General features: G+C 41.7%; 1 protein-coding gene across 1 annotated transcript; it reads left to right on the forward strand.

Annotated features, from left to right (window-relative positions):
• CDR2 (cerebellar degeneration related protein 2) lies at positions 1-11,138 on the forward strand (the record flags this gene model as incomplete). Its single annotated transcript, XM_079542651.1, has 5 exons — positions 1-79; positions 4,436-4,548; positions 8,498-8,646; positions 8,911-9,075; positions 10,274-11,138. The coding sequence occupies 5 exons, from the start codon at positions 1-3 to the stop codon at positions 11,136-11,138; spliced, it is 1,371 nt and encodes a 456-aa protein (XP_079398777.1).
• Positions 11,139-13,206: the final 2,068 nt, after the last annotated feature.

Here is a 13,206-nt window from a genome sequence, read left to right on the forward strand (position 1 = left end):
ATGCTGGCCGACAGCCTGGTGGAGGAGTTCGAGATCCGCGAGGATGAGCCGTGGTACGACCAGCAGGACCTGCAGCAAGGTGAGCGGCGGGGGGCGCGCGGGGAGGGTGGGCGAGGGAGTGCGGGGCGGCGGGAGCCGGAGCCGGAGCCGCGGCGGGGCGGACCTGGGGGTCGCGCGGGAGGGGCCGAGGCCGCCGGAGGGACGCGGGGCGGCGGCGGAGCGCGGGGCGCCCGAGGGTGGGAGGTGGGGACCGCCGGTACCGGCGCCGCGCGGCCGTCTTTGTCTGACGGAGCGGCGGCTGCAGCCGTGGCCGGGCCCCTGCCAGCAGTGGGGCGGCTCCACGGTCTTCTCCCGGCGGGGCATGGCCGGGTAGGGACGGTGGGGCCCCGCGGGAGGGAGAAGCGTTACCGGTGGAACCGCGGACGTACAGCGATGTAACTGCGTTAAAAGTCATCTGCGGTGACGGAAAGAACGCGCCGTTTCCTTCGGAGCTCGCTGCCGTGCAGGACGGGCGTCCGCTTCGTTTGGACGCTAACTCGCTGTAAAAGGCAGCAGTGAGTCCCGAGCGGCGCTCCGGAGCGGCACGAACCGTCCGACGGCAGCGCTGGGCGGGCAGGAGCTGCTCTGTGTGTGTACGGTGTGTGTAGGGGCGGTCCGCAGCGCGCAGGGATGCCGTCGCGGCCACAGGTTATAAAGAGAACCACTTAAACGAGATTCTGGAGCCATTGTTTGCTGTTTGCAAAAAGATGAGTTGAAAATTTGAAGACAGGGTTTGGTATTTTTACCGCGTCGATATTGGTGGAGTGCAAGACCTGCAGAGCAGATCCATGCTGCGCGGTGCCGGACCTCCCGCCCTACTGCTTTAACTCCGCTTCTTTCTCCCGTGAGTGAATGCCCAGCCTCTGCTCCCTGCCGGAGCTGGCGGTGTTCCTTCCAGGGTCGGTGTGCTTAGAGCTCACTGACTGCGCTCCCAGCACCAGAAGCGTCTCTTCCTAAGGATGAGCTTCTCGCAAGCCCAAATAGAACAGCCTGCCAGAAGGGAAAGGAGGAAAATGAGCTGATGAGCGAGCTGACATGCAGATAAGTTCCTTAAGGGAACGTCTGTAAAACGTTCTGTTGGACTTTTACAGTCTGGAACATACTCCTCGTTCTAAAACCAAGCAATATCAGTGCGTGTCAGTGGAGCAGTGAGGTCGCTTACAGGGCACAAGTGAAACTTGTCAGAACCCAAAGAATCAGAGCACATTTGGAAATCAAGGAGTGTTTTTGTGAGAACGCATTACTGAACAACCAGGCAGTGCAGTACCACAAACCTGCAGCCCTTGCCAGCCTGCCCAAGAGCTCAGGGAGGGCAACAGCTGGCCAAACTTCCATTGCCTCTGTGTGCAGCAGAAGGTTTTGCCTTGGCAAGAGGTGGACTTGTCTGGCACGTGTCGGTGAAAACAGTGTTCATGGAATTCTTGTAAGGATGGGAGCAGCTTTCCCTCCTGCAACATCCATCTTTTGCAGCTGCATGCTGACATGTGGAAAAGAGCTGTTCTATGTGATTGCTCTTCTGTGCATCTTGCTGCTACCTGCTTTAACAAAGCAGAGTAAGCTGAACATGGAGTACGAGGTGCGTAGCTAAGTGAAAAACTAAGGGTTTAAGTTTAAGTGTAAACTTCAACTTAAACATCCTATATTACTAAGGCATTCTCCTATTGAAAAGAATAGACTTATTTTTAGAATAAAAATCATCTGAATTGCTTTGCTAGGTGGGTTATGAAAGCATAAAGTAAGAGTTTTGTGCCATGTTCTGTCTTTTTCTCAACTACAAAAACACTGCTGAAAGGCTGCACAGAAGTGCTTGTAAGTGAGGGCTTAACACCGTGGAAGATCCATCACTAAAATCATACTTTGTTTTCTGATGGAGCTGTTAGAAGACACAAGTAGGACTGAACAGGTTTACTAATTTGACTTGTTGCATTATTAAAAAACTCTGTGCTTACATCTTCATGGAGCAAAATTGTTGCAGGACGTAGAGCTGTTGCTTTACATAAAAGTGCTGTGTGCTTCTAGTATCGTACAGTGATTCTTAGACCAATGAAGGTTCCCTGTGCACCTCTTTCTCTACGTTGTAAACTGTTAACTTCAGAACAGGTCAGATTGGTTCAGTTCTTACCTGTTCCAGGGTAGCAGTTAGGGTTTCATTGCATGTTATTGAACCCTAGTCTTCTCCCCCTCAAAACCAAATTGCCATAATTAGCAAACAGTAGGCTTCTCCCATGGTAATCCATCTGTGCTTCAGTCATTCTAATGAACACAATGATTATTAAAGTACAGTAAAGTGAATTCTGTTATTTGCACTGTATTCAAAGCACCATGTGGCTATGCCTCTTGATTTAGTAGGTGTGGGGGCATTTAAAAGTGGCACTACCTACTTCTGAATGTATTTAAACATAAAAAGAAACTTTCCCTTTGGGAAGGGAAATGGCAGCAAGTAATACCATCGCACATTATGTCTTGAGAAGGATTGAGGATTATGTTAAAGCTCTTTAGATTCTGCTCTGTTAAAATAAGAGTGGTCTTGAATGATTCCAATATTGTTGACAGACTTTAAAGACTGTGGGTACTGGTGAAGATTTATGTAGCACGAGAACTTCGAGTCACTCCAGGTTCACAGGAGGGCTGAGTGGGTTTGAAGACTCCAGTACTCCATAATGCAATAGAGCAGAGTGGTGTTGGGCTGCTGAGGAGGTGATCCATCCACAGATAAGCAATGTATAAGGTCTGTTTTAAAATGGGAAGAACTTAAGGTTTCTTCATCCAAACACTTCAAAACTTGGGAAAAAGCTGTGAAGTAGGCTGTGTTTCTCAACAAGGGGTGTTACAACAAAAAAGCTACTTGAGGATAAACTGCTAAGTAAGTGTAAAACAGAGAGCCATGTGGCTTCCAGCTCTAGCAAGAACTTGTGTACAGGGTGACTTGTAAATAAATTCCACAAACATTATTCAAAGGGTCTGACAGCTACAGCCCGTTGTTTCCTACCTTAAAGAATGTGTAATGACTACCACAGCTGTTGTTTGTCCTGAACTGGACATCTACAGCTTACAGAGACAAGTGAACAGGAACATTTGTCTGTTTGGTCTGAACTCAGTCTTTGGTTTATGTATCTGGACCGAGTACTCATTTCAGACAGGCTGCCAAAGTGAAGGTTAGCACAAAGCAGCCTGGGAACAGCCTTCTGTCTGCTACAGAAACCAGCTGATAAGGGGCTGGAAAAGGGCAGGAAAGTGACAAGAAACACCTTAAAACAAGGGCATCTTAATCACGTGACAATTAAAAATGTTTTCTTGTCTAACTACAGCTGCAGGTGATGCAGTATGTCTTGTATTCATTTCAGGCTTCTTGAAGACAATCTGAGTTTTTCTTGAACTTCCTTCTGCCTCTTTCCCATTAGTGATGCTATTCCTACCCATATGAGAACTAACAAGGCTGACCTGCATGCAGGAGAAACCTGGTCAGGCCCAGGTGATGGGAAGGAGGTGAAAAGTAAGATGTTAGAAATCATGTAATGCCTACACAGATTAATTACTGTTTTAGCAATAACACCGTATTGATTTCATCATGTTATGTTAGATTTTAAATTGCATCTTTAAACATAATAATATGAAACATCTAGCAATACTCATATTGCTTCCCTTGAGAAAGAACCTGGGTCTTCAGATGACTTATTTCTTAATTTGAAACAATTACAGTCACTGTACCCCGGAGGTGATTAAGCGAAATAGAGATATTAAGTGCCTCTGAACAAATTACACTTAAAATGGTGTTTTGGAGCACATAAAGCAATTGCTGTCTCCTACATTTATGAGCTTGAAAGGCAGGATAGCTGCATTTCTTTAAGTTTTGTCTTTGATATTACTAGTTCACCATCAAATGCCTGGACCTTTCATTTTGCTCCCAATCCTGTGCAACCCAAGCTCCTTGGTGAAGGGGCAATAGGGAAGAACAGCACAGTATATGAGAGTGCAGTCAGCTTTGGCCTCAGTCTAACCTGATGAGCACTTAAAGAGTACTTCTTCTAAAACATGATTGTTGCAACCACAGTGAAATAGTTAACAGATGCTGCGATAAGAGGTGCATGCAGTACAGGGCAGGTGGAGGGGAGCAAAGGGAAGGTGGCTGCCTGCATCTGCCCCGAGGCTGCAGCATCCAAGGAGGACCCCAGGAATGGCCATGAATTTGGAGTATCTTCTAGGTTTCAGGACTCACTTAAGTCTTTGTCTTACAGACAGTATTTGAATGGCCAATGCATCTGTAAGCTAACTTCATTTTTGGGTACCACAGTCATTTAAAAAAATAATAATTCCAGTCAGTTTTTGGTTAAAATACTTGAAAAACAGGTCATGCTATCGGGTCTGTACCTTATGTGCAAATGACTTCTTTGTTTAGATCTTCACCTTGCTGCTGAGCTTGGGAAGACGCTACTGGACCGCAACACTGAATTAGAAGAATCTTTACAGCAAATGTATGCAACAAATCAAGAGCAACTGCAAGAGATAGAGGTAAATACTACAGGAATCCAGGTGTAAGTCATGTAGATATGCAGCAGAATAGCACGTAAGTTGAGAGTTCTGATTTCTCAACATCTGATCAGTGTTTCCTTGAAAGTGTCGGCCTTTATCTGCCGGTGCTGCCTCAAAAACTCATCCAGGCTCTGATCATTGTTAGACCCATTTGTCTCATTAACGGAGTCTTTGTGCCACAAAATTCCTGTTGGATTCGGCTTGTATGATGACATGACTGATACTTTTTATACAGACAAGCTATTTCAGGATTGTTACAGCTAAATTTTGCTGGTCTTGTCGGGTAAAAATGATATGAAAATCATATGATGAATAAATGAACATCTTCATATTATTTTAACTATTAATGATTACTGCACTGAAATTTAAATGCTTGACAAAAAAGCGTGATAAAGATTTAAGTAAAATGGGAGGATATGTATTTCTACTGGGGGTAAAGGGAAATACAGTTCAGTTAAAAAATGAAAATCAACAAGAATAAAAACATGTAGCTGCCTAAATACAGGCTGTAGGGGGTATGTTCTTATGTCTTTTTGGGGGGAGAATCAGAGCTGCCCTTTTGGAAACACTCATCTTTGTTACTTCATGGAAAGCCCTGACCATTTGTGGCTGTTTCTTTAATGGTGCTTCTATTCTTGCAGACCTAACATTTGCCAATATAATGATTTTTTTTTTTTTTTTTTTTTTTTTTTTTAGCTATTTGAGGGCAATGCACGGCCTCTAATAATTAAATTTATTAAATATTCAGTACTTCTCCATTACTCTGGCAGTGTAATGGAAATGTAGTCCAGTGTTTCATTTTGGCTCTAGTATGAATCACAGGGAATAGGCTGTGACTGGTGTGTGCTAAATTCTTACAAAGTCTGCATTCACTTGTGGAAGCATTACTTATGTGGTTACAGTCAGAGTATTTTTGTACAGCTGCAGCTTAGGACTTAAACCTTTATCACTGTTGTAGCGATAGGCAACTTAAAGAACCTAAACTTGAGACTTAGAAGTATATAGGTGTGTTCTAAAACAGTCACATTGATAGAAATAAGCAGCTTTTTGTTTGTTTTATAAAACATTTTTGTTTTATACCTTGATGTTGTCACTTAATAGGGCGAAGAATCACACTGTTACCACATTCGTTTGATGACACAACGGCTGGAATGGCCTGTATTTATTGCCAATGCTATAGCTTTTTTTTTTTTTTTTTTTTTTTTAGTATTCACTTATGCAGAGACTTGACTCACTGAGATGAGTGCTTTTACAGGAAAGATTGATTCTTTAGATCTGGAGAGTACTTCATGGTGTACTGTATAGCACACTTGAAGGTGTGCTGTACAAACACTGTTCTACTCCAGGTTCAACTCCTGTATGACAGCCTTGATAAGGAAGTGTTTAACACAGTTACGACATATTTTGAAATAACACAGCCTAACTCTGCAGTAGACAGCTAACCTGGATCCTTGAGCAGAGCTTCTTAATCAGTGGCTCTATTATAATGCCATCTTAAAACATGGAAAGAGACACGATTGCTAAGTTGGATTCATTTACAGAAATAGCCTAGTGCTATTAAGGATGTGGTATCTCGTTTGGTTTTAGATGTTTTATTCGACTAAGATCTTGTTTCATTTTGTCTCTACATAGGAGAGCTTTAGCACAAGAAGTGGTGAGAAGAGCCCTTCTAGCAGTGATCTGCAGTTGGTGTGTAGCAGGGTCATGTCCTTATATGTTCACACAGACTTATTTATTCTCTTAACTTGGCTTAGCCATTGGGAACCAGGAATTCCCTGCTGCTCAGGATAAAATGTGCAAGCCCTATTTCCAGGGTTTATGCTCGATGTTCCTAATTTTGAAGTGCTTGTTTCTGCAATACAGGTGTTCTTTCAACTGCTCTTGTAGCTACTTTGCCAGGCTTTAAACTAGCCTTTTCAGCAAAAAAGCAATGACTTCTTTCCTCCTACTAATTCATGTCTTACAGGCAGCAAACTCCCAAACTTACAATGATTTAAGAAACCTTTTTGAAATATGGTACTACGTTGTCTGCACAAAACAAGGAAGGGTCAAAGGTTTCAGGATGCTTAATATTACAGTTGATATATTAAAAGTTAAGATATTAAGTGTTTTACTGCCTTGGATCATTATATCTGACCTCTGAGCTGACACGTGTTCCGCAAACTGATTGCTGCAGGTGTAATAAATGCTGGATTGAAAGGGCAGCTTTATCTCTGTCTGCATCTTAGTATTTCTGAAGTTGGAGTGCAAAGAACTGGCTCTCCTTTCATTGTGTGAAGCCTCCACTGCTGCTTCATGATGGGCACTCAGCTGTTGTGCAGGATGAACAAATGGGAACTCCTAAGGTGTTACCAGAGCCATACTTTGTTGTGATGTTCTGGTTACACCAGGCCAACTTGATACCAGAACTGAAGATGCTGAAGACACAAGATGAAGGAGATAGCATTTCACATCTTCACTCAGCTAAAACTTCCACTAAAGCCCACTGTGAGAAGTGGTGACATCAAATTCTGCCACCAACACCTTGGTTTCTGTGTTCAGCCACTCTTGTATTAAGTGAAGAAAATACGAAGAAGTCTCTAGCACTTTCTGAGAGTGACCAGTAGGAAAAGTTAATCTGGAGTGGGTCATGCTGAGATTCTGCAGCTAATCCACGTACTATTTTTGTGTAAATCCTGTCACGTGCACACAGGCTGCAAAAGGATCTAGCCAACAGCTACCATGCTGATCTTCTGGAAGTCTATGCAGCAGTTACTAGTCCTAGATTAACTTATAATCTGTTCTTAAATTGCCTAAAATATAAACACATCGATCTTTTAAGGAGGTGAAAGGTTAAGCAGAATATTAGAAGTTTTGAGTATGTGACAGTATGTACTGAGATGTAGTTCTGCTTGGAAGTCCAGTAGGCATTCATACATTTAGTATGTAGTAATACACAACTTATTTTTTGAAATTACTTCTATGTAGCAACTAAGTATGTAATAGTTAAGGGTTGGGTTTTATGTTCTCAAGTCTGTTTAATACAAATTCTTGCTTGTTTTGTTTTTTTTGTTTTTTTTTTAAACTGGCTCAGTCCTTTGCTAGATGGGACAATACAAGGCACTTGTACTGAGAGTCTTAGGTGATCGTTAACTTCTTGCATGGAGAATTCCAGGCTTTCTGAAATAATTCTAGAAACTTAGCAGGTTATTTTGTTAACCATCAAACTAAAGGGAGTTAAAATGAGATCACTTCGTGTGGACTTGTATTTAAAAGAAAAAAGCACAGGAGACTTTTGTTCAGTGGACTGGAATAGTTCCTTGTAGGTAATTAAAGGCTGAATCTAATAGTTTGGTTCTACTTCCTGACACGTAGTAGTCCTCAGAATCTCAGGTGTGACCACATCCTAAAATGTGTTTTGCTGAACCTAACGCTGATTCAAACATAGGCAAGCAGAAAAAAAACACAAGATAGTGCTACCCAATACTTCAGTTTAAATGCTAAGAAAATTGTTGGGTCAACATTATTTAAAAACTTATGATAGATTTCACTGCAACTTTTAAAAGGACTCTGTGAAGAACTGTGTTGAAATCCAGGTTTGTGTGATGACTGCAGTACAAACCCAATCTGGATGGGTTTGTGGTAGAACTGGCAGCAGTTTAACTGCAGCAAGGATAGCTGAACAGATAAACACAGTTTTCACAAACCAACCCAAGTCATCTGGATGAAGGACTGGTTGATCAGCCTTCATTGACCACAGTGACAAAGACAAGAGAAGTAACTAAGATACTGATTGCACCTTTTCAACTGGGTAGTAACCAAAGCAACCACTGGAACATGTACATTTCTAGAACATAGCAGTTATTTAATGAATGTGAACAAACCTGCAGAATAGTAGCCCTATCCTGTGTTTCTAATATAAACTTGTAACAGCAATGTTGTCTTGCAGTATCTCACAAAGCAAGTGGAGCTCTTGCGTCAAATGAATGATCAACATGCAAAAGTTTATGAACAGTTGGATGTGACAGCAAGAGAACTAGAAGACACTAATCAAAAGCTAGTTGCAGAGAGCAGAGCATCGCAACAAAAGATACTAAGGTAACAAACCTAAGCAACATCCTCTTTTCTCCTCTCTACTCAACTGATGATACAAAAACCAGTAATCTAAGCCTATAAATGCAGCGTTTTGGTGGCTGTTTGTCTAGTGTTGTTCTACAACACTCTTAAACTGAAAGTTTTATTTAAAGGTTGTTTGTGGCTAAAGAGCAATCTTCAGAGGAGAAGCTGAAATGTGAGGAGATGGGAATTAATCTGTCCTTGATTAAACAGTCAAATGCTTTAACAGAGATCCTTCACTTTTAGCTTGACAGAGACTATTGAAAATCTGCAGACACACATAGATGACCTGCAAAGGCAAGTAGAAGAGCTGAAAAAGTCTGGACGAGGCCGGATGAACCATGAGAGATCTGACCAGCCAAGATCAATGCACAGCTTCTCGTGTTTGAAGGAGCTGTACGACCTTCGCCAGTAAGACTCTTTCCTTACACAACAAACAGAAAATGAAAATTATTTTAAGCAAAGTTTCAAAAACTAGATACAAGCATGGGTGTTTAACAGAGTAGCAGAAAAGCATTCTAAGTTTGCAACTAGAAAAATATCTGTACAGTTGTGCAATGTGTGGTGGTGTTGCTTCTGGTGTGCTCTGGCTGCAGACTGTATTGATCTTTGTGGGAAAACAACAGTATGTTCTACTTAATATCTTGACAGGTTCTCCCCCAAAGCCTCCAGCTGTGTGAAACTGTAGCCTAGAAAGCCTTCAAGAATGTGAACCTTCCTCTTTTCAGTCAGATAAAGCACAAACACAGATAACTACCAAGTAAATTATCCTAAACAATATTTTCTGTAACTTACTTTTTCCTGGGACATCTGTGGGCACCTTCTTTTCAAGGTGGGCTTGCTGTAGTAGCTGCAGTTAAACTGGATAAAACAATGCTTATAAGCTGGTAAAACAGTGCCTGAAGCTTTGGGCTGCTTTCTAATTTAGAGCAGTTCTACCCAGCTGAACTGCATTGTATGCTCATCAGGAGTCACCTGGGGGATGGTCCCAGTCTGTCTTCGCTGCTAGAAGCTAATAGAAGAAGTGAAATAGTTCTGCAAACAGGGAGAATGGGATTTGTTTCTGGGCTTCCAGCAGTATATGCAAGTGAGACTGGGGAATTAATCTATGCAAGCAAGGAATTATGTGGTGACAATTCAAAAGATAAGTGGATTGTTTCAAACTGTGAGAGGTTTGTGGAATTACCACTCTGCAGAACTGCCTTGTCCATTCTGAAGCTTGTTTCCACAGTCGGCGGTGACACAAGTTGTGAAAGATGTGGTAAAAATATGAAGGAGTATCACATAATATGTGGAGGCAGTATCCTTTAAAACTGAAATTACAGATCTTTTATTCAGTAAACTTTTCTGTAATTTGAGATTGTTTAAAAAGCTGCCATCCTGCTTGAGCTGAGAGGCTTGATGGCATGTGAAGTATCTGCAGACTCCAATCATGATTATCAACTGAACTGTTAGGTTGGCAAGATGACTGCTATGTATACTTTCAGATATGTTAACACAGAGTTTAAACTGTCATTACTTACCAACGACAGGAAAACTTCAGGTGTGGTCTGTATTTCTAAACTTTAGCTGTATTTCCTATTAACAATCCTCGCTTCTGTTTCCTCAGGTATTTTGTTTATGATCACGTGTTTGCAGAAAAGATTACTTCAATGGATAGTCAACTAAACCCTCTGGAAGAAGAAAATGAGAACTTGAAGAAGGCAGTTACGGTTCTGCAAGCCCAACTCAACCTAGAAAAAGAGAAGAGGGTAACAATGGAAGAGGAATACAGTCTTGTGGTGAAAGAGAACTGTGACCTTGAACAGAGGCTTGTCGATATTGACTTGTATCGGGCTCGTGCAGAGGAGTTGGAAGTGGAAGTAGCTGAAATGCGACAGATGCTTCAATCTGAAAACACACTCCACAATGCAGAGAAATTGGTGCCAGAATCCTTTTTCATTTCATTTAAAGAATCTTTAGAAAGGGAGCTTGGTCAGAGCCCAGCTGATGATGGGCTTCTGACTGTCCCTGAACTTGAGAAAAAGGCATTGAAGCGGAGCAGTAGTGAAAATTTCCTGAGTAGTGCTGCAGGGGGAGACATTCTAAGGGGCCATGAAGAAACGTGCATCAGGAGAGCTGAAGCTGTGAAGCAGCGGGGAATCTCTGTACTCAATGAAGTTGATGCTCAGTATAATGCTCTGAAAGTGAAATATGAGGAACTTTTGAAGAAGTGTCAAATGGATGAAGATTCTTTGAAACACAAGGCTGTACAAACACTGAAGCAGTATTCTAAAGACAGTGTGGGAAATACCCAGTATGATCTTTCAGCTAACAATCAAGAATTCACGAATGCAGGAGAATCACTTTGCTCCACAAATACTCTTCCTGAATATAAAGCACTCTTCAAGGAAATCTTTAGCTGTATCAAAAAAACAAAGGAAGAAATAGATGAGCACAGATCTAAGTACAAGTCCCTTTCTTCTCAGCCATAACATTAGATGTTCTGATGACTGATTTGTTGCTGGTGACTAATTTGTTGCCCAGAAAGGGGGAAAGACTTACACAAATGTCAAAAGACCCCTTTGCACAGATGTTTCTTTTAGCACTAAAAAGGAATGTTTTCAATTGGCTCATAGAGAGTAGTTAAAAAGCTAGTTAGACTAGCAGTCTCCCTGTAGGTACGTAGCAATAGATGTAATGTTGTTTGGCACTGTCACACGAACTAGTGGTTGTAAAGGAAAAAACATTGTAGCTTAATACTACAATGCTACTTAATACACTTGATTTCTGGCAGAAACTGACAATGGTTTTCCTAGTCCACTTCAAATTAACAGAGCTAAGAAATCTGTACACTACTTCTCACAAAGAACTAGGTAAAAGCTTTTCTTTAACTTGCATGTGATCATCTAGCCCAGTAACTGTAAAAAAAAAAAAAACCAAACAAACAAACAAAACAAAAACAAAACAAAAAAAAAAACAAAACCAAAAAGCCCCAGGTCAGTATCACAGGCAGCCTCTCCTCGAGTCCTGAGAATGAAGTTAGCGAATCTAGCTGAATTTGCTTTGACAGGGAGGTGGAGAGCTAGCATAGCAGCTTGCGCTGTGCTTGGTAAAGTTAATGCCATGTGTTCACATGAACTAGGCTCTTCTATGGATAAGAATAGATGTCTTTGTACTGAGAAAGACTTTGACAAGAAGTTTGTGTGGCTGTTTAGGTATGGTTTCTTATTTAGGGGACTTCGTCTTAAGGTGAGGTACTGTGAATTGATTACATGTTATTTGGAGCTGTTTCTTTTTTTTTTTTTTTGTGGGAGGCCAACAAAGTACCTACTAGTGTGTATTTGGCAAGACAAAGTTGCAATTTAGTCATTTAACTTTAGCAGTAGAATTGATACAGTGAGATAGCTTTTAAGCTCACATACCACAAACTCCAAGCACTGAAGGAGACGGGTCAGATAAAGCCTTATCTTACAGGTTTGCCCATTGCTTCCACTGTCAGCTTCAGCGAACCTGTTCCATGCTGCCTATGGGGTGGTGGGAGGCTGGATGCAACACTGCTAGAACATATCCTACTGAAAATGTGGGGCTGTGTTGTTGTTCATACTTTCCTCCTCCACTCCCTAATAGTAGCTCATAGGTATTCAAATTCTGAAAAACAAAATATGCAGAAGTACATTCTTTAGAACTGCTTTGAAGTATGAAGAATGGAAAACAAAGGCTAAGCAATTAAGGAGAAAGAAGGCACCAGGAAAGGTGACATCCTTCTTACACAGGGTCTCATAGCTTAATTTGTTTAGCTCTTCTTGGGAACTTCCTTATTGCCTGTCTGAGTTGCTGCAATATACCAAAACAGCTGGAAGAGTGACAATTTCTCAGCTTTAGTTCAACTGCTGCTATTAAGTTGTCTGCCTTATTTACCTGTTAAGCTTGTGTATAGTTGTCCTTCATTTGCAGTATTAAGACTCCGTATTGTGGGAATTTCTCAAAAATATGTATTGCATTCTTAAGAATTATTTAAAAATGGGAATCCGAATGTTGTAAATATTTTTCTAAGCAAATAAATAAGCCAGTCAAGCTCCACGTGTAACTAGCAATTATGCCTATCTGTGCTTATCTTGAAACAGTAAACTGTGCAGATGGCAGCTGCATTATCTGGTCTATCCTACACAGCTCAGATGGAGTTCCCATTAAATTTTTATTCTAAAAAAGTTACAGTAGGTAGAAAAGGATACGCCTGTCTGCGCTATAAGGCCAGAGGCAATGAAGTAGTTTCTTGTTTCTCTCGTGTTTGTCAGTGTTGTTCCAAAAAGGGTGTTGGAGGGGTGGAAGGCAGGAGAGCTGCTGTTCTGCCACCAGGTTAGCTCTGATGTCACTGCTTCCCTGGCACTTGGATTGTCATTATCTAAAGGCTTTCTACTGCAAAGCAGTAACTTTAGATATGTGTTCTGGCTGTCACAAGCACTCTTTTACTAATGCTATTCACTTTGGGGAGTGGGGCATCCACACCCATGGGACCAGAAGTTGTGCAGAAACAACTTTAGAATTTCTTGTTAAATATGT

Source organism: Tetrao urogallus, assembly GCF_951394365.1.
Source record: "Tetrao urogallus genome assembly, chromosome: 15".
Taxonomy (NCBI): Eukaryota; Metazoa; Chordata; class Aves; order Galliformes; family Phasianidae; genus Tetrao; species Tetrao urogallus.